Below are 22,802 nucleotides of genomic sequence, written 5' to 3'. Positions count from 1 at the left end.
TAGTCATCAACACGTCGAAGACGAAGTACGTGATAGGAAGAGGTTCAAGAGAAGACAATGTGAGCCACCCACCGCGAGTTTGCATCGGTGGTGACGAAATCGAGGTGGTAGAAGAATTTGTGTACTTGGGCTCACTGGTGACTGCCGAAAATGACACCAGCAGAGAAATTCGGAGACGCATAGAGGCTGGAAATCGTACGTACTTTGGACTCCGCAAGACGCTCCGATCGAATAGAGTTCGCCGCCGTACCAAACTGACAATCTACAAAACGCTCATTAGACCGGTAGTCCTCTACGGACACGAGACCTGGACGATGCTCGTGGAGGACCAACGCGCACTGGGTGTTTTCGAAAGGAAAGTGCTGCGTACCATCTATGGTGGGGTGCAGATGGCGGACGGTACGTGGAGGAGGCGAATGAACCACGAGTTGCATCAACTGTTGGGAGAACTATCCATCGTTCACACCGCGAAAATCGGACGACTGCGGTGGGCCGGGCACGTAGCCGGGCAAAATGTCGGGCAGTAACCCGGTGAAAATGGTTCTCGACAACGATCCGACGGGCACAAGAAGGCGAGGTGCGCAGCGGGCAAGGTGGAGCGATCAGGTGGAAGATGACTTGCGGACCCTCCGTAGACTGCGTGGTTGGCGACGTGTAGCCATGGACCGAGCCGAATGGAGAAGACTCTTATATACCGCACAGGCCACTTCGGCCTTAGTCTGAATAAATAATAAAAATAATAATTTGAACATTGCATCAATCGTGTGATGCAATTGTTTATTTAGAAAAACAAAGTCGGAAGCAGACATGCTACCTGAGTCGTCAGAACGAACGTTATTTTCCGTTGAAGGATGGGTATGAAAATCATTCATCGTCGGTAAATTTTCAGAAATGAAATTTTGCCTGCCTGCAGCGATGCTTGCATAGGTAGTCGTGTTTGAAAAATTAGAATTCGACAAACTGCTGATTGCTCAGTTCGATATGAGAAGAATTATTTACAAGGTTAGAGTTAGAAGGAATTTCTGAAGTCTCCAGTTTCCACCCGCGAATGTAGAACAAAACCGCGACAAACAAAAACTACGCCCGAAGTAAAAAAGTAGCTCGATTTTTTTTTGTACATTACTGCAATAATGTAATGGATGGGGTATAACTAATTTAATGGTTTTTAAATAAATGGGTCCTTGCATTCCTAATAAAATAATCAAGTCAACTCCAGGCTGCTTCACAGTCAATTGAGGAGTTTGTATCTAGTTACACACTCGAACTGACATCGATGCGATTTGTTGTAAGTAGGTTGTACATATGACGTTGAGTCACACGTACATACATCCAGGGATGTTAACGATCATTCAGTAATTTGCGTTCGATCATTTAGTAGTTTGTCAATAACACATTCCAGAAGCTGAATTTCAAAATATGTTGTGTGGTGGACTTCTAGTGCGAAGGTTTTTCTACAACTCTGCCCAATGGTTCGTTGTTCTCTGTGCAAGAACAGCTGATCTGGTCATAATGGAGTAGCAACTACGGGCAGTCAATCAAGCTCAAGCTCAAAACTAGTTAACGAATGAAAACTATGACGAAACGAAATAGGCAACATTGATAAATTAATCCCATTCCAGAAAACATAGTACGATACAATCCAGATACCCTTTGGTGTGCAATAGGCGGGGCCTGATAACATAGAGTGCGCTGCTCTCCGGATATGTTTGGGTTGGCTTGAGGCATGGAATTTATCCCAGAAGTCGCAAACTAACCTGATATTTCCTTTGGTCATGAAAGTTTCGAACGGAAGTGAATTCTAGACCCGACAATAGTCTATCTGTGCAGAACGCCGGATTAACAACAGAAAAATATCTGTGGCTGGTGATCAGCTTTAGGGCCGATGTCCACGTTAAAGTTTTTTAAGCTGCGTGCACGCCGCGTCCGCGATGCAGGTACCCAGCATCAAATGGATTAATGCACACGCATACGTATGCACGACCACATTTCATGCTGAGTACCTTGCGTGGACGCAACATGCAGGCAGCTTGAAAAACGCCACGTGAGCATCGGCCCTTAGAACACTGAATTGTACTTACATTGCTGCAGTAAATGATCAGAGAATCAGGGATGGAGAAGTGCGAGCCCTCCACAGACGACTTTTTTGAAGTTCGTAGGTAATGTTGAGAAGGACATAGAACCCGGGTTAAGGTCTCCGGCTGCCTGGTAATTGGAGATGAGAACTCACAACCTTGGGGAAACCAAGGATTGCCCGAAAGTCTCGTGTTGTGGGAACTTACACCCGAGATCGATCTCAGGATACATGTAAGCCATTTGGGTTATATTTATTTGTATAGGACCCCATCTTTTAAGAAACAGATGAGGGCGACGATGCTGGCAGCTTCATCAGATAGATTTCCCTGGTGCTACCAAAGCAGCTATCCCGTAAGTATGTCTATGAACCTGATATTCGGAGCATCGACAGACAAAGTGTTACGCAATACTGCGAACTTCACAGACATCGCAAGTTGAACAAAAAGGACTCCCATCGAAGTTATATACAAGAGCCGCGTGTGCCGTGAAATCCGCGACTGTTGCAAACGAATAAGTTTCTGCAACGTATTTAACAGTTGTGTTTCTGTCGTCCGGCAACATGGCGGAGGCGATGAACATGTTTGCGTTGTTGACATGTAGATATGGGGTAGTAGAGTGGAACAAGATTTACCTGGGGACGTGAGATCGGTTTTTGGCGTTCGCTAATCAACTTATAGGTAACCAAAATCGTCCGCTGAGAGTCACTCTGTCACTTCGTGTGTGAAGCGGACCGCAGTGTGCGACACAGAAAGACTATCAGTTGAATTGCGACAACAATTTCATAAGTTGCATCAATTGGAGCTGGGACGTCAAAGCGGCGTAAAATACGTGACAGGTGCGGAGTAATTGCTACCTAATTGCTACAAAGAACTGTCGGCAATATATAAATACTGTACAATAAAGAGTCCTTTTATATACTGAACAGCCCGCTTCGGTATTAGTCTGATAAAAAAATTAATAAAAACAAAAGAGCGTAAATTTTAGCCAAAAAAACACGTGGTTTTATAGTTTTGATATAAATAATAATGAAATAAAAATTGAAACACTGTGTTGCTCTTTTATCGAAACTAGGATAAAGTACCCAGTAATGGACCCTCCAGCCATTTTTGCATTATTACAGCAAAATGTATACATTTTGCTATGAAATTCCATCGGGAGAACCTATCTTACAGTCCTATGATTTGATTCCATGCATTGGAAATGCTATGGAAAGTAAAACTAGATGATTTTTTGCAATTCTATAAAAAATAAACACGAGAGTGTCCATTATAGGACAAGGGAACAAGAACGTTCCGAAACGAAACATGAAAATCAAATGAAGTGTTGACTATAGGAAAGCAATTTCCTATTATGGACCCCCAGAGGGTCTACTATAGGACGAATTTAATCAGACTTTAAAATGTTAATTTCAACTAATAACGTCGTGTATTCGAATGTTTTATGTATGTATCGTGAAGAGGAGATGCATAACTTGTTATTAGACATCAAGCAGAATTAATATGTTGAAAACTTCTACTCCTTATGACAGGAAGTGCAAAATTCCGCTACTAGGGGGTCCAATATTGGGCATTTTACCGTATTTCTTGGTCACTTATACTTTGCTTCAAACCAATTTCAATTGACATGAACTAATCATGTTTTTACTTGGGCAATCGATCGTGAATTATTAAATATTTGTTGTGTATGGTTCAAAAATCAATCAAGTGGTACAGTAAAACTCCTATTTATAAATAATATGTATTATCCAAAACGAAAACCTTTTTTTTTGTAGAAATGCGACAAAAATATATTGAATTTTCTTTCATCTATAATTCATATTTTTCACCAGGGGACGATTTGTAATAAATTCAAAAACCACTCGATGTATTCTTTTACTATTATTTCACTAATTTGTTTGAGTTTTATTCTTTTTCCTAAAATGTCGGTGAAAATAGGTTCTTTCCGTGTTGAGAGCTCGGTTGAAGATGATATCCTAATCCTCGTCTAGTCCAGGGTCCATACCAAGAGCGTTTCAATCAAGTCGAATGGAGAAGGCATCGATGTGTGGAGATAATCTTACGTTTATTTATTTTCAATCACATTTGGCAGGAAAACTTTGCATGAAGTTTGAAAAGAATTCACAAGTGTTAGAGACAACTTGAATGAATCAGGTGCTATTGGGTCTCTTTCGAAATGGAAAGCCGAAATAAAAAGCCCTTGGTTGCAGTAAAATCAACTCAGTTTATTGATTCTATTCAATAGGCGAGGGGAATATGCTTTCGAGACGGGGCTTTCAATCAATGATTTACTTTATTCGATACATCATTCAAAAATTACAAAATGTAAGATAACTTATTCGTTATGATTAAAATGCTTCCACATGGAACAGTCTTATGGTTTCATGAAACTTGTATGGTTTCAACATATTTTCACAGCAATCGACTTCAGAAATATTTATGGCAAACACTACACTCAATCACATTCATAAAGCTACAAATAGTAGAAGAATCACAGATGTTTTATTTTTATATTACAATTCGCGACTTACAAGATTGTACATTCAGATTCTCAACCCGGAGTGTGCATGAAAGGAATAGTTTTTGCTTGGCGTAGTCATTTTCAATGGTTGCGTGTTCTTGGCAGTTAAGGGGTTGAAAGGTGAAATGGACGCGGCTCACTACACAGTTTGGTTTATCTTTGTTTATTCTACTATTCGCACATCACATACATTCGATTATGGTTAATATATTCATCGTGTATAGCTATAGCAAAATAATCACCAAGGTATTCTTAAAATCAGATATATACAATAAACTAAGAATTATAGCGAATGAATACGGGCTTAAAAAAAAGTCTGTCATCAAGGAGCAAACTCTACAAAATCCTCCATTAAATGATAGTAGTATTTGTATCAGTACCGCAATGCAACAAAATTTTAATTTCATTTGAGTCCTTTCACTCGAAAGTGATGCTTGAAAGTTGATTTTGTATTTTTTCATTTATGTGCTTTGTGTTCAAGAAGGTAGAAAATAACGTCGTTACGAGTAGGAGACGAAACAAATGTAGATGCAAATATTAAGTACCCACAAGCATTATAATATTGCACATATATCAATCATAAACCGGCATGCTGAATAATGCCATTTGCATTATATTAGGTTTAATGATGTGCAGTTGCATTAATTTATCAACTATCAGACAACGATACTCTAAATCAGCATTACGAATGCAGCGATGCATTACTGATGCTTTATTTCAGCATGTCATAGTAATGAACCATTAATTCGGTCTTATTAAAGTGCCCTTTTCCACGATAAGTCAACTTTTAGGGTTTTATTTTTTACAAGCTTCATGGTTACTTGGGTATGCATATCGCTACGATCTATGCGCTGTACTTGTATAAAAGTTAATGATATCATTCTGTAAAAAATATAGCATATGATATCTTTTGAAATGTTTGCTTGATTCCCTTTAATTATGAAACAGTTAAGCATTTATGGGCATTTCATACAAAATTACATGTGAGCGAATGGGATGATTCTTCGCAGTATAATGTCCCATATCAATTTTCATCATTTTTGAGTATTAATGAAGCAATGGCTTAATTTTAAAAGCAATGGCCTAATTTTAACTCATATTTTTACGCTTTCAAATATTTTTTATTTGCCTTTCTCGTATACTAAGAGCATCATTATCGGTCGCGAGCGTTTTAATCACCCGCGCAGCGCTGTCATTTTAGTTTCGTCACTCGTTTCCGTATCGGTCACTATTTTCGGCTCTCAATTTGGTTGCTGTATTCCGTACTGGTGACGTTTGACAGTTGACAGTCTATCAAATAGCAGCGCTCTTGCCGCGCTACCAAATTTGGTCACCTGTCAGTCGCGCTACTGTTATAGCAGCGCGTTTAGTAGCGACTGGTATAGTGTCAAATAATGATACTGCGCTGCCAAACGGCTTATACTCACCACCGGTAATCTTGCTCTAAGTATACGTAAAAGGCTATATATGAACGCTCCAAAAACAAACGTTAAAACGTGCTAGTGGAGGTGTTTGTACTCTCCAGATATGTAAATTACATACAGGGAACCTCAAATTTCCATTCTTTCCAATGTGGTGTTCAATTTTTGTTCCACTGTTTTTATTTTGTGGATTTTTAATACTTCAGTAAAAAGAATCAATTGAAGTAGAGTAAAAAGAATCAATTGAAGTATAGTAAATTTAACAATACAGCTGTAAAAAACAGATCTTTCTCTACAAGAAATATGTTGACACCGAAATTGGTTTCAGACTATAACTACATACGATATCTAATAAGTTATGATCGTTATACAAAATATGACTAAAATTATCTCTACAAAATCAGAGCTAGGATGAAATCGATTTGAATATTGTAGATTCCAACCTTCTGAAGTAAGTTGAAGCAGTCAAGTTTTTTGAATATTATAGATATAGAATATGTTGAAGAAAAAAATTGCAACTTGGGAATCTGAAGTTCCGTATAGGATAAGGGTTTTTTCAATACGGTCAAACATCCATGAGTCGATAGTCGATATAGACTCAAGGAAGCAAATATGCCATAATAAAATATATTTTCTGGGTTACTGTGATGGTCCGTTCAAACAGGTACTTAAGAATTTTCTAATCCATGTTTCGATATTCCCATGAGTCGACCGTCCCTTCAATATCTACTCATGGAGGTTTGACTGTAGCTTCCTTTTGTACTACATAAGATATTAGGGTCCTTTCTTAGTTAGTGCGGTAAGATGCGCGGCTACAAAGCAAAACCATGCTGAAGGTGGCTGGGATCGATTTCCGGTCCGGTCTAGGCAATTTTCGGGCTGGAAATATGATATGCGAATGCAAACATGGTAACATGGTTTAGAAACCTCGCAGTTAATAAATGTGGAAGTCCTGAAAAAATAGTACTGCGAGGCGGCAATGTCCCAGTGGAGAATGCAATGCAAATGAAATCAAATATTAAAGTTAGTTAGCCGATTAATGTTAGTTTACATGTGGAGTGGAGCCTAAATGCCAGGAAACTCTTGGAAGATCTGGAACATGTGATGATGGCATATTCAATTTGGGATTGCGCTGATAATTTATCATATTTAAAAGTGACCAATGATCAAAAAATCAAATGAAAAACAAGTAATTTAAGTAATTGCGACGACGCTTATTGGAACGACGTAAAATAAGGTTTAATTGTACAATCACTTTGGTGCTGAAAATGGCACACTTTATAGTTGAAAATGACATTTTATCCAGCTTTTTATGCTAGCCATAAATTAAGAAGGGGTGAATCGAATTTGCCATATGTTGTATATAGAATTTTCAGTAAGAACTTAGTAGTCATGAATTATCGTCTCCCTACAGATCTGACGTATTTGAGAAACTTCAAGATGGATTTACTTTTTTGTTCCAAAAAGTAAGAACCAATATATTTATATACCTAAAATCAATATTTATTTTAAGGATTTTGTGGGAAGATCGCAGTCCAGGAACAGCAGAGAATATTGTAAAGGAATTGCTCGCATACAATAAATCTGTTTCATCCTTTTGTTTCTTTAAATAGAAACTGGTCTTCCAATTGAAAACCGATCAAGTTTTCTCCAAAAACGACTCCAACATTTTAATTAAAATATGGTCAAAAATCATTCCCTCCGACATATTACTCTTACTCAATACTATAGCGAAGTAAAGCGTTATCTAAGTATGATTGTCAGGGCCGGATTTATGGGGGGGCGGGGGGTCCGTGGCCCCGGGCCCCCACAAATCTTATGTACCAAAACCAACATTTTTTGTACATTTTTGGGCCCCCACATACCGTCGGCCCCGGGGCCCCCTTCCGGCTAAATCCGGTCCTGATTGTGTTTATGAAGCGAAATATAATCGAGAAAACCTTTCGGAATATCCACAATACTTCAGAACTGAGAAATTAAGCGAAATCGCCATGACGTTATGCATTGATTTTTTCTAAAAAAAAATCTAATCCTGCATGATTTTACTTTTATTACGCATATTCAACCATGATAGTCTTCCCGAAGATCCAAAACATTCGTAACAACTATCGTTATTTTACTGATTTGATTCTATAGCAGTTTCAGTCTTTAGAACTAATTTTTGAATGTAGTCAAATACGGAATTACTTCTGTATACCAGCAAACCTGAATGGTTCTTTGATTCAATTTGATTTGATTCAATTAATTCATTTCTATTACATACATTGAGTGTAATTATTTCTATTATAGATCAAACAACCCTCGAATTCGCAATATCCTGAGTTTTGTGAAACAAAAATAATGATCATCCTTGAGCTGGGCAATCTTTAACAAACGGTTTTGAAAGACAATTCAACAAGAAAATAAGTGGTTGTCGGATCCCGGAACCAAATCATCATAACTTGTTAGATTAGTTTATGAAGGAATCCCGCAGCGCTTTCAAGAAATGTCCTTCTTCCAGGAGTTCAGAAAGCTTCCGTCTTCCAGGTATTGAAAGTGTAAAAGTTTAACTAATTTTCCCTACACACATTTTAATATTACCGTCGTCGGGGTCAATGGTTAAATGGGGGTGAGAATGGGTCACTGTTTCAAGTATAAATAATGCTTCTAGAAAAGATTTTATGTATCTGAGGATAAGAAAACTGAATTATAAAAGAGCTTTTTGAACGATTTTGTTATCCGACCTCTAGAATGTCGGTGAGTGCGCTGATCCATTCTCACCGTCAGACCAATTGTCGCCGATGGTACTTCGAGTAGGTAGATAGTGAATAGATATGGGCTAGATGTAGCAGTTGTGCCTATAGCACCAGTTGTCGCACTAGTGGTCCCTATTTGGCCAGTCCCATAAGGAAACAATGGGATTTGCCAAATAAGGAACCAAAATTAAGAATAGTGCCACAACTGCTGCATGCGTTCCTATTATGGATTAATCAATTTTAATGATTATAACAAATTTTATTGTGATTTTCACAGCTGTTCTAAGGAGCAGGAAGTAAATCCTTTCGCTTGATATATAAAGTCCACCCACATGTCTTTAATTTATTTAAAAAAAAATAGTTTTTCTTATGTATGGCAACAATTGGTACACCCACCCTGCATATTTTCAAATTATATTGAGACAATTGAACTATCAGACTGTTGAATCATAGATATAATTGAATTTTACAACACGCCAGTCGTGATTAAATATAATTTCGAATGCCTAAATGAAATAAATCAAAAGCAGAGAAACCCACTCGAATGCGAATTTTAGCTGCCAATAAGCGCATGCCACCGTCTATTTTTGTGGATCCCTAAAAAGCTGAGATTAGAAATGAATTTAATAAATCAAATACTAAGTAACTGCTAGGAATGTTAAGGTGGTTATACAACAAAGCCACAAATCGGCCATCTTGGAAACCACGTGCTTTTATCAGTCGATTTTCAAGAGCACGGGTTGTGAGAACGCACACAGTGGTGATACAATAGTAGAATCATTTGTTTACTTATGTTCGACTTCAGTTTCAGCACTGTATGAAAAGTATTATGTCGTATTTTATCTATTGAAGATGGGAGTGAAAAAACATGTGGTGAGTTTAAACTGATTGTATAATCACCTTAAACCATATTGAAGAAAAACTCTTGGATTATGTGCAAAATTGTGACACTTCAATGTTTTCATAAAATACAAACCAGCCAAAGATTGCTAAGATCAAATTTATAAAATTATAGCGGACACGGTAAGTGTCAAGGGGGGGAAATTCACAGCATTATGGCACTTTCGCGTAGAAAGCTGGATAGTTTTTCAACCAAAGTTTGGGTTGTCTTGGAAAGTTTTGCTTTTCGGAAGTTCATCAGTATGAGCATTATAATTCGAAATGACTTTCAGAATCACATGGAATTTTTAAACGCATTTTTATTCTTATTATTATTTTAGACGTGCACTAAAAGTTATTGTTTTTATTGGCGAGATTCACAGTCCTAGACTCATCTCTAGGCATTAAAAGTTAACAATTTTGTTTGAATTTCAATGTCATGCAATTTCATTCTGGATTTAGGTACAAAAAAGTTACTTCATCATATTTTTATAAAAGAAAGAAAAGAGATAAAATTATGATAGATAGAAAACAGAAGACATGAAACAGAATGGGTTTTCATTATTTTTTTATACCGGGAGGGTTAAGAGCATGTGCCTTTTTTCTAGTTCATGACTGACACGGCTATCTGATCATTGTTTGTAAAAATGAACTGGTGTCCTACGATAGGCGGAAAGCACATAAGGCGAAATATGAAAGGCAGAATGAACGAAAAGCGGATCGAGACAAAAGGCAGAAACACTAATGGCGGAATCACAAAAGATAGAATTATGAAAGGCAGAATTGCATTGATCTGTTTGAACTTTTTTTTTAACTAGGCGTATATTTTGAACCAGCAAATTGAACGACCGACTTTTGTTCTGTTGGTTCAAAATGTCCGTTCAAAGCTAAAAAAATCTAATGAAATTCTGATTATCGTGATTCTAATTTTTTCTATCAGTCAGTGGACAGTGAATCTCGATATGATCTAAAAATTTTTCGGTTGGGAAATTTTGACCACTATTTGAAGAAAAGAAATTGTACACTTAATAACATTGGTAACGCTTGACGAATACTATAGGGTGTCCCAGAAAGTATAAGCACGATTTAAAAATAACATTATGACTTTGTTTTTTTTTTTTTTGGAAATACTTGATTATTGTTTCGCTTTTACTGCCGTGAATCGCATATTTGTCCCATATGAATAGGAAACCCAGCAAAGATGGGACAGATATGCGATTCACGGCAGTTTATGTCCTTTAGTATGCTTTACTGCAGATCAGTATCACTTTTCAGAAATCCTTTTGATCGTACGCCAAGGATTGAAATTTTGATCAGATGGTACCCATCAGCTTCAGCACGGACCGTTTGTCAATGATTTCGACTACATTTTCAATATTTTTACAAAGTTATGATGGAGTCCGCTTCCTTATTATGCTTTTAAAAATGTGCCTTAGTCAAGGCACAAAAGTTATAATAGGAATTTCCTGGGAATGATTTAGAGAATCCATCTCCTTGAGTACGGATTTGACTCTTTTTGCTTTGTACCAGATTACCGCGCCAAAATATTAATGTGTTATATGCTTTCGGATAATGGACAGTAACCGCCGCTACAAGAATTCCTGAACGTACACATCAACTGCTATTGTATCAATCACTGCAAATGGATTTGAGAGAATTCCACACTTACAAAATGCTTACAAAATCATTGCCTTTTTACAGAATTTTCCTAAATGAACTTGCTTAAATCAACATCGTCAATACTTTACCAATACGGATCATGTTGAAATGGTCCCGTGGAAGCATTTTATAACCGAACTTCACTCATGGTTTATCATCATCATCACCTTGCATAACGATCTTCCACACAAAAGTTTATCGTATAACTTATGGGCCCATATTCTGACATATGCAGCATGTTATTCACTTCTTTTTTTCTTCTTCTGCTCCCTGAAAGTCCGTAGTTCATTTTGTATCTTGTTTTGTCGACTTTATTCTTCGATGTTATCAGGTTTTTCCAAATCTTGAACAGAAGTACCATTTTTACGGGAAAAGATTGAAAGATTTTCAGATCAAGCATATGGCTCATGGGAAACAATTTGCGTTCAGATTTTTCCATGCCCTGAAATGTAAAATCCACACCTTGCTTCAGAATCGCATTGCAATCTGCTCCAATGCTCTTATCTCATATTCCCGCCACCTGACTCAGTGAATGTTGGGAATAGTGCATCATTCGTGCAAAGTCTGTTTGCACTTTTCAAGGAAAAAGTTTCGAATTCCCATGAAAACTTAACCAAATGGCACTTATGAATCACAGAGCCAGATTATAATGTAAACAATGATTCTTAGTTATTACCGTGACATGCCCTATTACCGTGGGGTTAAGGACATGTCCACAATAAATTCGCTATATAAAATTCAATTTGTAACAATCATCCTTGAAAACTATGTCACTTTAATCAATATTAAATACATTTGAAGGAAAAAATATGTTTTGTACTTCAACTCATAAAAAAATGAAGAAAATAGTATTCGACATTTGACTTATGAATATGTCTAATACCGCGTACATTCCGAAGAAGATTCCAAATACCGCGCAGAAAATTGCCTAATACCGTGCCCTATCAAACAAGCTCAAATCTCGGGTACTTATTCAAAAGGACGTATGTGATTTTGTAAACAAATATTCAAACGTCGATCAGTCCGATCTGATCGCCCTCCTACGCAAACCATTACCACCAACAGGTAGCCGAAGCCGTCCCCTATCTGTCCATGGTGATGGTGGGAGTGCCATCAGATCGGACTAATCGACGTTTGAATCTCTGTTTACGAAATCACATACGTCCTTTTGGATAAGTACCCGAGAAATGATGAACTTAAGAGCACATTTACAATAGAATGTGTAAATAATTGAATCATATACAAATTTCAATTAAATTATTAGGTCATACATACTAAAAAACGTCATAAAAATTTACTATTTTACACAGATACCTACTGGGAAAAGAATCATTTCCTCGGGAAGTTAGCAATTTCTCAATATTGACGGTTTAAAAGCGTTTATTAATTTTTCAAAAAATTGACTACACATTTCTTTAGGTTTTAGATAGATGATATTCAATCGAGTGTCTAAGTAGATTTGAGGACAATGGGAGGATTTGTATTCAGATGAAAAATACTCTACCTTCATTTCTAAAGGAAACTGCACAGGGAAAATATTTACGTCTATAGTCTGTGGTAAATATCGCATAAATGATATTGTATTCGTATGTGCTGAACGACACAATAAAGAAGATTTGTATGTTCATTAGATGTATACCATCTTCAAGTCTTCCAACAGAAGTTTTTCTTTGAGGAAGTATTGGAATAATAGGGTATGCTGGGGCAAGATGGGTCGCCTAAGGCGAACCCTGAATATCTCAAAACAGAAACATTTTAATTAAACTTTTCAACATGGATCTATAAAAATAGCTCATAATCTGTAAGCCAGGGGTATGAAATAACAAAAAGTCCACTTATTATTCCACTTCGAGTCATTAAAGTAGAAGTCAATTTTTCTGTCAATCAAAAAATGGCGGGGTAAGATGGGTCAAACAGCGGGGCAGAATGGGTCACCTTTAAATACTGCAATTAATATTGTTTTTATTCCCAATATTGATTTACACACAGATAGAAAGCTTTATTGTCAATGATTATATTGAATAAAAAATAATGTTTAAGCCTTGGATGAAGAAATGGCGCTACATTTAAAAATGTCTGAAAATTCTTATGAAAACAAGCCGTCTAAGTATAGCTTTCTTAAAAACGAAAAATAGACATTTTCAATAAATAAATTAACATCATTATGTCAAAAGTAACCTTCAAATGATTAAACCAGCAATGGAAAATATGTTTTGAATACGAACTATGCACTTCAGTATGTGCTGACCCATCTTGCCCCATTTGTAAGTTCATGTTAGAATGTCTAATTTTCGATCAAATTTATTTATTTCAACGCAGTTAGTATAACATCACCTACATTACTTATAATAGTTACTAAAAATGTTTAAATTTCACATTGCTCGACGAGATTACACGTTTTATAGAAAGTGTGTTTTGCATAAGAAACAATGCTGAAAAATATTTTACCTTGCCATACTCGACCAAAATAAAATTTTATCATCAAATCGAGTGATAATAAAGTAGAACCAAATTATTCCTCCTACAAAGTCATAATCTCCACATTAAAATGTACACGATGCTAAAAAACGGCCCTGACCCATCTTACCCCGTGACCCATCTTGCCCCGCCTAACCCTACATTTTAATGTGGAGATTATGACTTTGTAGGAGGAATAATTTGGTTCTACTTTATTATCACTCGATTTGATGATAAAATTTTATTTTGGTCGAGTATGGCAAGGTAAAATATTTTTCAGCATTGTTTCTTATGCAAAACACACTTTCTATAAAACGTGTAATCTCGTCGAGCAATGTGAAATTTAAACATTTTTAGTAACATAGTGAACGTATTATAAGTAATGTAGGTGATGTTATACTAACTGCGTTGAAATAAATAAATTTGATCGAAAATTAGACATTCTAACATGAACTTACAAATGGGGCAAGATGGGTCAGCACATACTGAAGTGCATAGTTCGTATTCAAAACATATTTTCCATTGCTGGTTTAATCATTTTAAGGTTACTTTTGACATAATGATGTTAATTTGTTTATTAAAATGTCTATTTTTGTTTTTAAGAAAGCTATACTTAGACGGCTTGTTTTCATAAGAATTTTCAGACATTTTTAAATGTAGCGCCATTTCTTCATCCAAGACTTAAACATTATTTTTTATTCAATATAATCATTGACAATAAAGCTTTCTATCTGTGTGTAAATCAATATTGGGAATAAAAACAATATTAATTGTAGTATTTAAAGGTGACCCATTCTGCCCCGCTGTTTGACCCATCTTACTCCGCCATTTTTTGATTGACAGAAAAATAGACTTCTACTTTAATGACTCGAAGTGGAATAATAAGTGGACTTTTTGTTATTTCATACCCCTGGCTTACAGATTATGAGCTATTTTTATAGATCCATGTTGAAAAGTTGAATTAAAATGTTTCTGTTTTGAGATATTCAGGGTTCGCCTTAGGCGACCCATCTTGGCCCAGCATACCCTACACGATGCTAAAAAACGGCCCTGACCCATCTTACCCCGTGACCCATCTTGCCCCGCCTAACCCTACATATTGCAATATGTAATTCATCTGCATGATGCTTTCCCAGTAATCCTACGCATAAAATGTCGTAGATATTTAATATGAATGTTTCAATACCTATACGATATTGTCTAGTGGTCTATGTATTCAATATGATGGTTACGTTTTATTTTTCTGAGTATCAACTTCACGGTATAGCCTAGTCACGGTATTAGGCACTACTGGCGAAGAAGATGGCCTAATACCGCGACAATTGTTTTTATCAATAAAAATGCAAAAACAAGAAATTTAAATACCATTTCAGTACCCAGCTCATTTTTTATAGCTGTAAAACTGGGCTCAATGAGATATTGGAAGTAAATATCATTTAAAAATCAAGCTACAAGACTTGGAAATATAACCATAATTTTAAGCGTTTTGCTAAGCGGATGTAACTTTTGGCTGGTCGAGCCATACATTTTCACATTTATTTTTTAGCGCCTAATTTACGTCACAAATACCCGCAATAATAATTTGCTAACATTTTCTGATATATATTTGTGTATTTCAACAAATAATGTGATGTGTATGACAGACAGTACCTCTATATTCATCATTTTGGATAAAATCCACGGTATTAGGCAATGCGCGGAATTAGGGCAGGTCACGGTACCTGCTATTTAAAATTTATCTGAAAACAATAAGAGCGCATCAAAACGTACTGGCTTATACTTTCTGGGACACCCTATAAGCTATACGAGGCGGCTACTATTTTTGTTGTGGATTTCAGTTGATAGAAAATAGAAATATACAGAAGGGAGTACTCTTAAGAAAGAAATTATGCCACTTTCAACTATAAAGACCGGCTAAATGCGAATTTTCCAAGAAAAAAATATATCCTCCCTTAAGCCCCCTAAGCAATGCAGCGACGGAAACGGCAGTTGACAGTTAGCCCACATATTTTCTGTTAAATCGTTGCCGTCACTCTTCGCTGAACAACGTATGAGGCTTTACCCACCTTTACCGCAAGCAGACGACTGCTTAAAAATAAGAAATGATAAAATTATGCCTTTTGTATTTACGCCTTATGATACATTCCGCCTTTTGTTACATGTGGTACATGTCTGCCTTTTGTTATTCCGCCTTTGGAAATGGTCCCATTATTTTTTTCGGGAGGGTTTGTTAATGACTGACACGGTTATCTGATCATAGTTTTTACAAGTAAACATAATATTAGGTTATTTTTACTAACAATAAGGTTGGCATGTTTAAAACACAAACCTGTCCTAAATGTATAGAAAGGTAAAAATCCGACAAAAAATTGAGATCTTCTCCGATTTTGCACCGATACTGTTTTTTGGCGACACTGATAATGATTATGAACGCAAAATAAAAAACCAAAGTGTGATAAGTTCTATACCGGCACTTCATCAAAAAGGTTTTTGTAGATTACTTTATTATGATTAATACACTTATGGATGTTTTAATCATTGTTGCAAATGTGTTGTGCTCAGGCTCCACTTCAAAAGAAGGGTATAACAAAAATGGCAACGAAAGATCTTCCAAACACAGGCATCACGTCGCTGGTGACCAGTGTTGTAAAATGTCATTTGCATTCTTTTTCATAATTTTCCCAGAACTTTTTTCAGTAGTTAGCTATCAACTATCAAGTATGGCGAACTTATAGCGCTTAAATGTGGCTACAACTTTGTCTAACAAGAAATTGCTTTAAATATGTAATCTGGGGCGTGGGAGGCAAAATGTCATTCAAATGACATTATGTCAAATGACACGTGACATTTTGGAGAGATTCCACTCCCTAGCCTCAGATGTTATATTTAGAGTAATGTACCTTTGGACAAAATTATAGCACTAGTCAAGCATTATGCGTGCATCTAAAATTTTGAAGTAAATTTGGCTTCCGAATAAAGTTATGAACAAATTAGTCAAATGACATGCAGATGACATTTTACAAGCCTGCTGGTGCCACATGGCATACAAAAGATCCAGGTGTGCCTGAATAGAATGCAGCTATGAATACAGCATTACTGCTCTGTTGACAAAATGCTATATATAACAAAAACAGCCCCTGGGATTGACTGATGGAGCACAAACTAAAATGAATGCTTGTCATCGCCTAATCGAAGCTACAGAAAACGTTTCTCAGAGCACTGAGAGAGAACGAATATTGGGTATAAATGTAATTGGTCGACTTAGTGTATGTGATCATTTTAATTTGAAGTAATATGCTAAACGTGTACACGATATTCATTCATACTAATCCTTTCATACATATAAGGGACTTTGTGGAACAAGAATCATTTTTATTTGCATCACAGTTTGTTTTCCAGGGGTCCAATATCGGACCAGCAGAACAATATAGTTGCATCTATAAATTTTCCGGAGGGCAACGAGTTGACGAGAAGTGGGGGAGATGGACCCTAACATTTTTATTGTAAAATTCGCTCTCTACAGACCGACTTGGATTGGTACGACCCAGCTTTTGTGTATTATGTGTTTCGTACTAGACATTTCGGGAGGGACTTTTTGATACGAATATATTAACAAGATAATAAAAAAGGTATACTTAAGCTTGAGAAGGTAAGTGGCTACAAGGCGATACACAGGACCAGTGACCAGTAAACACCAACAGAGTATCCTCCATTGATGATCTTCTGGCACAACCGGACTGATATTGTCGCTGCTGTAGTTGCAGTAGTACCTGATTCCACGGATGGGTTCTTTATGCGCCTGGAACATTTTTACGTTGTTCATGTTCGATTGCCAGTATTTGACATAACCACTGTGGTCACCCGTCACCATCCAGTTGTCGTTGTGAGACCACACCATCGTCCGCACAGAGACATCATGGGCCTGAGAATAAATAAAATAATGTTACAGGATTGCACTTGGGCGAGAGATGAAATCATTCAAAAGAATTAAGGAATTTACCTGTAGAATAGTCTCAAAGTTGAAAGTAAGTCCATTCCAAAGTGTGAATTCGCCGGAACTGGCACCCGTTACGAGACGACGCCCTTCCGGAGTCCATGCAAGGGTGAAAATAGGACAACGCATTTTATTGGTGGCTGTTTTGACGAAACGGGTCGTGACTGCATTAGTAGGGTTGTCCATGTAGCTTGGCGGTGGCAGCAGTTCCGGTATGTAGATATTCTCCGGCTGAAGGGCGCGTCGATCTCGGTAATCTCTTGTCCAAGTGCGAGTCTATAAAATTGGAAGTGAAAACAAATGGAAATTTTGTTACATATCACATATATTCTATTCTAGATTGCTACAATAGGACTCAAAATAATGTTTCAAATCAATGTGTCAAGGAAACATAATAAAGCATTTGCATTAGCATTCTTCATTGATCGAACATTTGTCATATACCTATGTTGAAATCCTTATCCAGATTGCTATCAGAAATCAAGTTGGGTATAATCCATGATTCCATTTATCCAAAATGAGGCATTTTTAATAGGTGAACTGTTCCATTTTCCATCTCATTGTACATTCTTGTTATTCTTGTTATACTCAACGTATCCCCGGGCCGTGGCCAATCTACGTTGTATGACACTAGGCAATACGTTTACACTGCTGGCTTAAATTTTCAACGTGACGATTAATATATAGAACTCATGAATCAATGTGAACTCGACTCGTGAAAAACTTATTCCAGGTTATCCGAGGCTTGTGATATACCCTTTATCACAACGGACCTTTCCGTCCACTGACTGGTAGGCTCCATCGTCCCGTCCTCTGCTTCAGACCCATAAGGGGTCCGAAACAGTTCAGTTTCAGGGTAAACTTGTGTGAGAATAGAAGATAGAAGAGGAGAGTGTGAAGCGGCTTGTGAACCGCTTCCGGCTCTAGCGACTGCTATGGAACCTAATTATTAGAGAATTGTTTGTAAAGATAGAAACGGTTGTGTTTATGTTCATGATAGATGTTTAGACAGTTCGGGATCGCAACGATAGAGTTTGTTATAGCTTAGAAACTTTTCAAATGATTTATACTTATGGTAGAAGGGAAATGATTGAAATCCGTTTTCTGAAAATTGTCGAAAAAGCTATGTAGATTGATATGATAGAGGTACGTGCAGTTTGGGATTAGCATGATCACGTTGGTTTAAGTTTGGAAACATAAAATAAAAAAGGAGGGAGCAGGAGGGGTGGGAGAACAAATACCTAACCATTTGACGTAGAAAGATTAAAATAATTGAACTGAATTGAAATTAATTAATTAAATTTTACACTTTTGATCGAACTTGAGTTAAAAATGTGTTCCAAGGGTCTGTCTCATTTGGATAATTAAACTGAAATTAAACTTAAAAGTGACATTTCAATAATTATCAAAGAGCAAGATTACTTTTGACAGATATCGAATCATTTTGCATCGATGTCTCATTGGAATTGCTGGGCAGCACCAGCCATTCTTATTACCGGGTTATTTGCTAATTTTTGAACTGTCACTTTTAAGTTTAATTCTCCAAATGAGACAGACCCCAAGCGTGCCCACCGAATTAAGTATATTACGAGTTTTGATAACCTATGCTACTGAATAAAACTCGTGATTAAAAAATGGAGGTTGGCTTATCAAAATATAATATTATTCTAGATATACTCTCAAGTATGAAAACTGGATCCTAACTGTCCCGAAACTGCTTTCACCATTTTGCCGCCCCGAGCACAGCCTCCTCTGCCACTCATAGGCAATGTCCCTCCCACCGCCTTGACAGCCTCCAGAAGTATCTACCAAAATATTTAAGAACTAGAATGAATTATTACCATGTCCAGCCATTACATAAAATGGTTTGTTCAAGCAAAGTCGTCATAGATGCGGGAACGACATCGCCATAAACGACACGGAACAACAATGCACCAAATCTGGGACCTTCTAAACTGTTCTATGCATCGCAGAGTTTTACCCTCTCTTGCGTTATGTGATGCTAAAAATAAGCTCCTAATCATTTGATGGCAAAAATAAAAATAAAATAAAAACAATCAAACAAAATTAAAATATTCTAGCTAAATTTTACTATTTTGGTCGAGCATGGGTCAGCCGCCTGACACCCGCGTTGAAAAATATGTTCCATACGTGCCCCCACATAAAATAATAACACGTGCGAATCACTAATGATACTAAAAGATTCAAATGGAATTAGGTATTGTTCCCGCTTATCATTTTAGCACCGCCAGGGGGAACTTGGCCGATACCCACTGCACTTTTCTTTCCCTTACCACAAACAATTACCATCATTTGTGATATTTTTACGGAATCTTATTGGGAATTCTGAAAAGGCAGACAATCAATGCAGTTAGATTGCCAGGTAATACGTGCACATCGTAGCACTGGTGATGCATCATAATCGTATATATACAGGTGTATATGCACTATATTATGACATTGACCGGAAGATTAGATAAGCATCTCCCCCCCTTTTCCATCTCATTGTTCCCTTGATTTTTGAGAGATTTAAAAAAAGCAATTGTATGAAATGTGCTTCATCAGATCCAACATTTATGTATTTCTTTACCTTACTCTGGACATAATAGGCAATAACATACTCGTACAACTTTGCTAAAGACAACAACTCTTCAAACAAAATTTCTAAAAAATCTTTCTCGGATATTAGTGTAAATTGACCCTTAAGATTTATGCTCCTGCTGATGCAGGGCTGAAGCGGGTAGCAGGCACTATGCCCAAGGGCTTGACGAGCCCTCCCCAGCCACAACTGCGAGTTGTGGTGCCTGTCTCTGATGTGGTGGGTTCTAACAAAAACTTTTTCCATGTCCATATTGAGTGAAAATTTATCAGCTTGTTTATGCATACAGCGGCAAATATAGGTTTAGCAGCCTATGATCAACCAACGATACATTTTGGACGTATAAAAATTAGTTTAGGAAGCAATTTAGCATAATCTAACATATTTGTGGACCAACATTTGAAAAGGGCGTATTTCTTATATCAATGCTACACATAAATGACCAGGGATTACAAAATTGTAATGTTTGATGGACTATTGTAAATTTGTCTGAACTGTAAAATCTAAAACATAAAATCAATTTAATAAATCAAAATAAATCAATGAATGTAAAGATTAAAATTGGTTTAGCAAAAAAAAATGGAGTTTGATTTTTTTATCAGATAAATATTTTGATTCCAAATGATGAATAACGATGAATAATCGGGTAAACGCACATTCAAAGAATAATTACTTTTTCGCATTTGTCTAATTTTTCTTCAATTTTATTTGTTACTACATTTAGTTCTTATTTCTACTTGAATACTCATTAATTTGTAAATTTACTCGAATAATTTGAAGACTTTTGGGTCTTCATCTGAGTTGGAATATTTTTTAGCCAAGATTTAATTATGAGCCATTTGTTATAAAAGAATGAAACTTTTTTGTGGCAGTTACAGTTTATGCCTTTTTGAAAAGTTCGCCAAACTCTTCTGCCATTGTTGAGTATTGCTCTTTGGCAAGACTTGCTCATTTTGCCATTCGTTTGAGAGCTCCAATAGCTTCGCAAGGGCCTTTTCCGTGCGATGTTGCAAAAAAGTGCCATTCTGCTTCTAAGCCATGTTTTGAATTGAAATTACACAGACTTTTTCTTTTTATAATGTGCTGCAGCTCCACCAGGCACAAAAATAATTTTTATAAAATCTATCGACTGTTTCAAAAAGGCAATTAATTTTGAAATGAATAAGTGAACAGCTTTTGTGTCATGGGTCATTACTTTTGATTAAAAGAGCTAACGTTTTCTAATTTACCGCTTCTTTTAAAGTAAACTTTGAATGGATGTATTGTTGCCTGGGAATTATTCCAACCCTGAGCAGCATTTTGGATAATAAATGAATAATTTTCAGAGAAATCCAATAGTACAAGTATTTTACTTTGACCTAAAGTTCTCTTTTTGTTTTTCAAAAAAGTGTATTGTTGTTTGCAATTTCAACAAATACAAATTAATCTACAGGATTTATAATGATTTCCGAATTACACTGATCAGTGGTTAGCCTTTGCTGAAAAACAACATCTTCTTTTCCACTATTACAATCAAATATCACTTTAGTTTCGGCAACATTGCCCGTTTTCAAAGCAAATATTTGTTTCTTTTGTAAACTCAAATGTTTTCAAGTTACTTCGATACAAAAAGTCAAAGAAAATATAAAAAGTCATAAAAAATATAAAATTTAAAATGTTTTATTTTATTTTATTTTATTTTATTGATGTATAAGGGGGCCGGGGGCCAAGTCACCGATGTGAATTTGAAATTCATATCGTCCATGATACACCAGGGACTAAAGGATAAGGCTTCACAACATCTTTACCCATGGGGGTTTTAAGTTTTGCGGGATATACTGCTAGTATATCACTGCCTTAGGAGTTTGGGCAGGTTGGGGATATTTTTATGATGAATATTAAAGCTGTGGAGAGATGTCGGTTATAATATTAGATTATATGTATTAACTTTGATTCCAATTATAAATCACAAAGAGCTTCCCTTATATTTAGGCGGTTAAACAAATGTGTTTGTTAGTATGTCGTGTTGATATCTGTATTCTTCCAGTTAGAGTTGTCTGATGTTACAAATTTTAGTTGTCCATGATCAGTCTATTCGTCATTACAGTCTGCTGTTAAGGCCTGATCTAAACAGTTCTTATAAAAAGTCTCTTTCAATATTGTTCGGAGTATTCAGTGTGAGTGGTATTGTTTCGAAGTACATAGTTTTCTCGTCAATTGCGTTTAAGTAATGTCCCCATCAAACAAAAGAAGCTTTAAAAGTTTGTTCAAAATCTTAATTTTCAATCGCGAGCAAGATCGCGAGTCAGTGTTAATACAATTATGTTGATGTGTATATGGTATAGGAATTGCGATACATCTAGTTAAATTTGAATTGCTGACTATATTTCAAATAAACACCTTTCATGAAAAGGTATTTTGAAACTAAAATATCGTATTACAATTTGATGAATATCAATAATCGTCCAAAGTTTTGAAAATTATCTAGT

At 36.4% G+C, this 22,802-nt stretch overlaps 1 protein-coding gene across 1 annotated transcript in view; it reads right to left on the bottom strand.

The window, feature by feature from the left end:
• LOC134225169 (pre-mRNA 3' end processing protein WDR33) overlaps positions 1-22,802 on the bottom strand; it is a 58,541-nt gene that overhangs the window by 27,601 nt on the left and 8,138 nt on the right. The window contains exons 2-3 of the mRNA XM_062705025.1: positions 17,742-18,011; positions 17,512-17,663 (exon numbers count right to left, since the gene is read on the bottom strand). Coding sequence (XP_062561009.1) covers positions 17,512-17,663; positions 17,742-18,011 — 422 coding nt within the window. The remainder of the gene's footprint in view (positions 1-17,511; positions 17,664-17,741; positions 18,012-22,802) is intronic.

This window comes from Armigeres subalbatus, chromosome 3, assembly GCF_024139115.2.
Source record: "Armigeres subalbatus isolate Guangzhou_Male chromosome 3, GZ_Asu_2, whole genome shotgun sequence".
Lineage (NCBI taxonomy): Eukaryota > Metazoa > Arthropoda > Insecta > Diptera > Culicidae > Armigeres > Armigeres subalbatus.
This window is presented reverse-complemented; position numbering and strand designations above follow the sequence as displayed.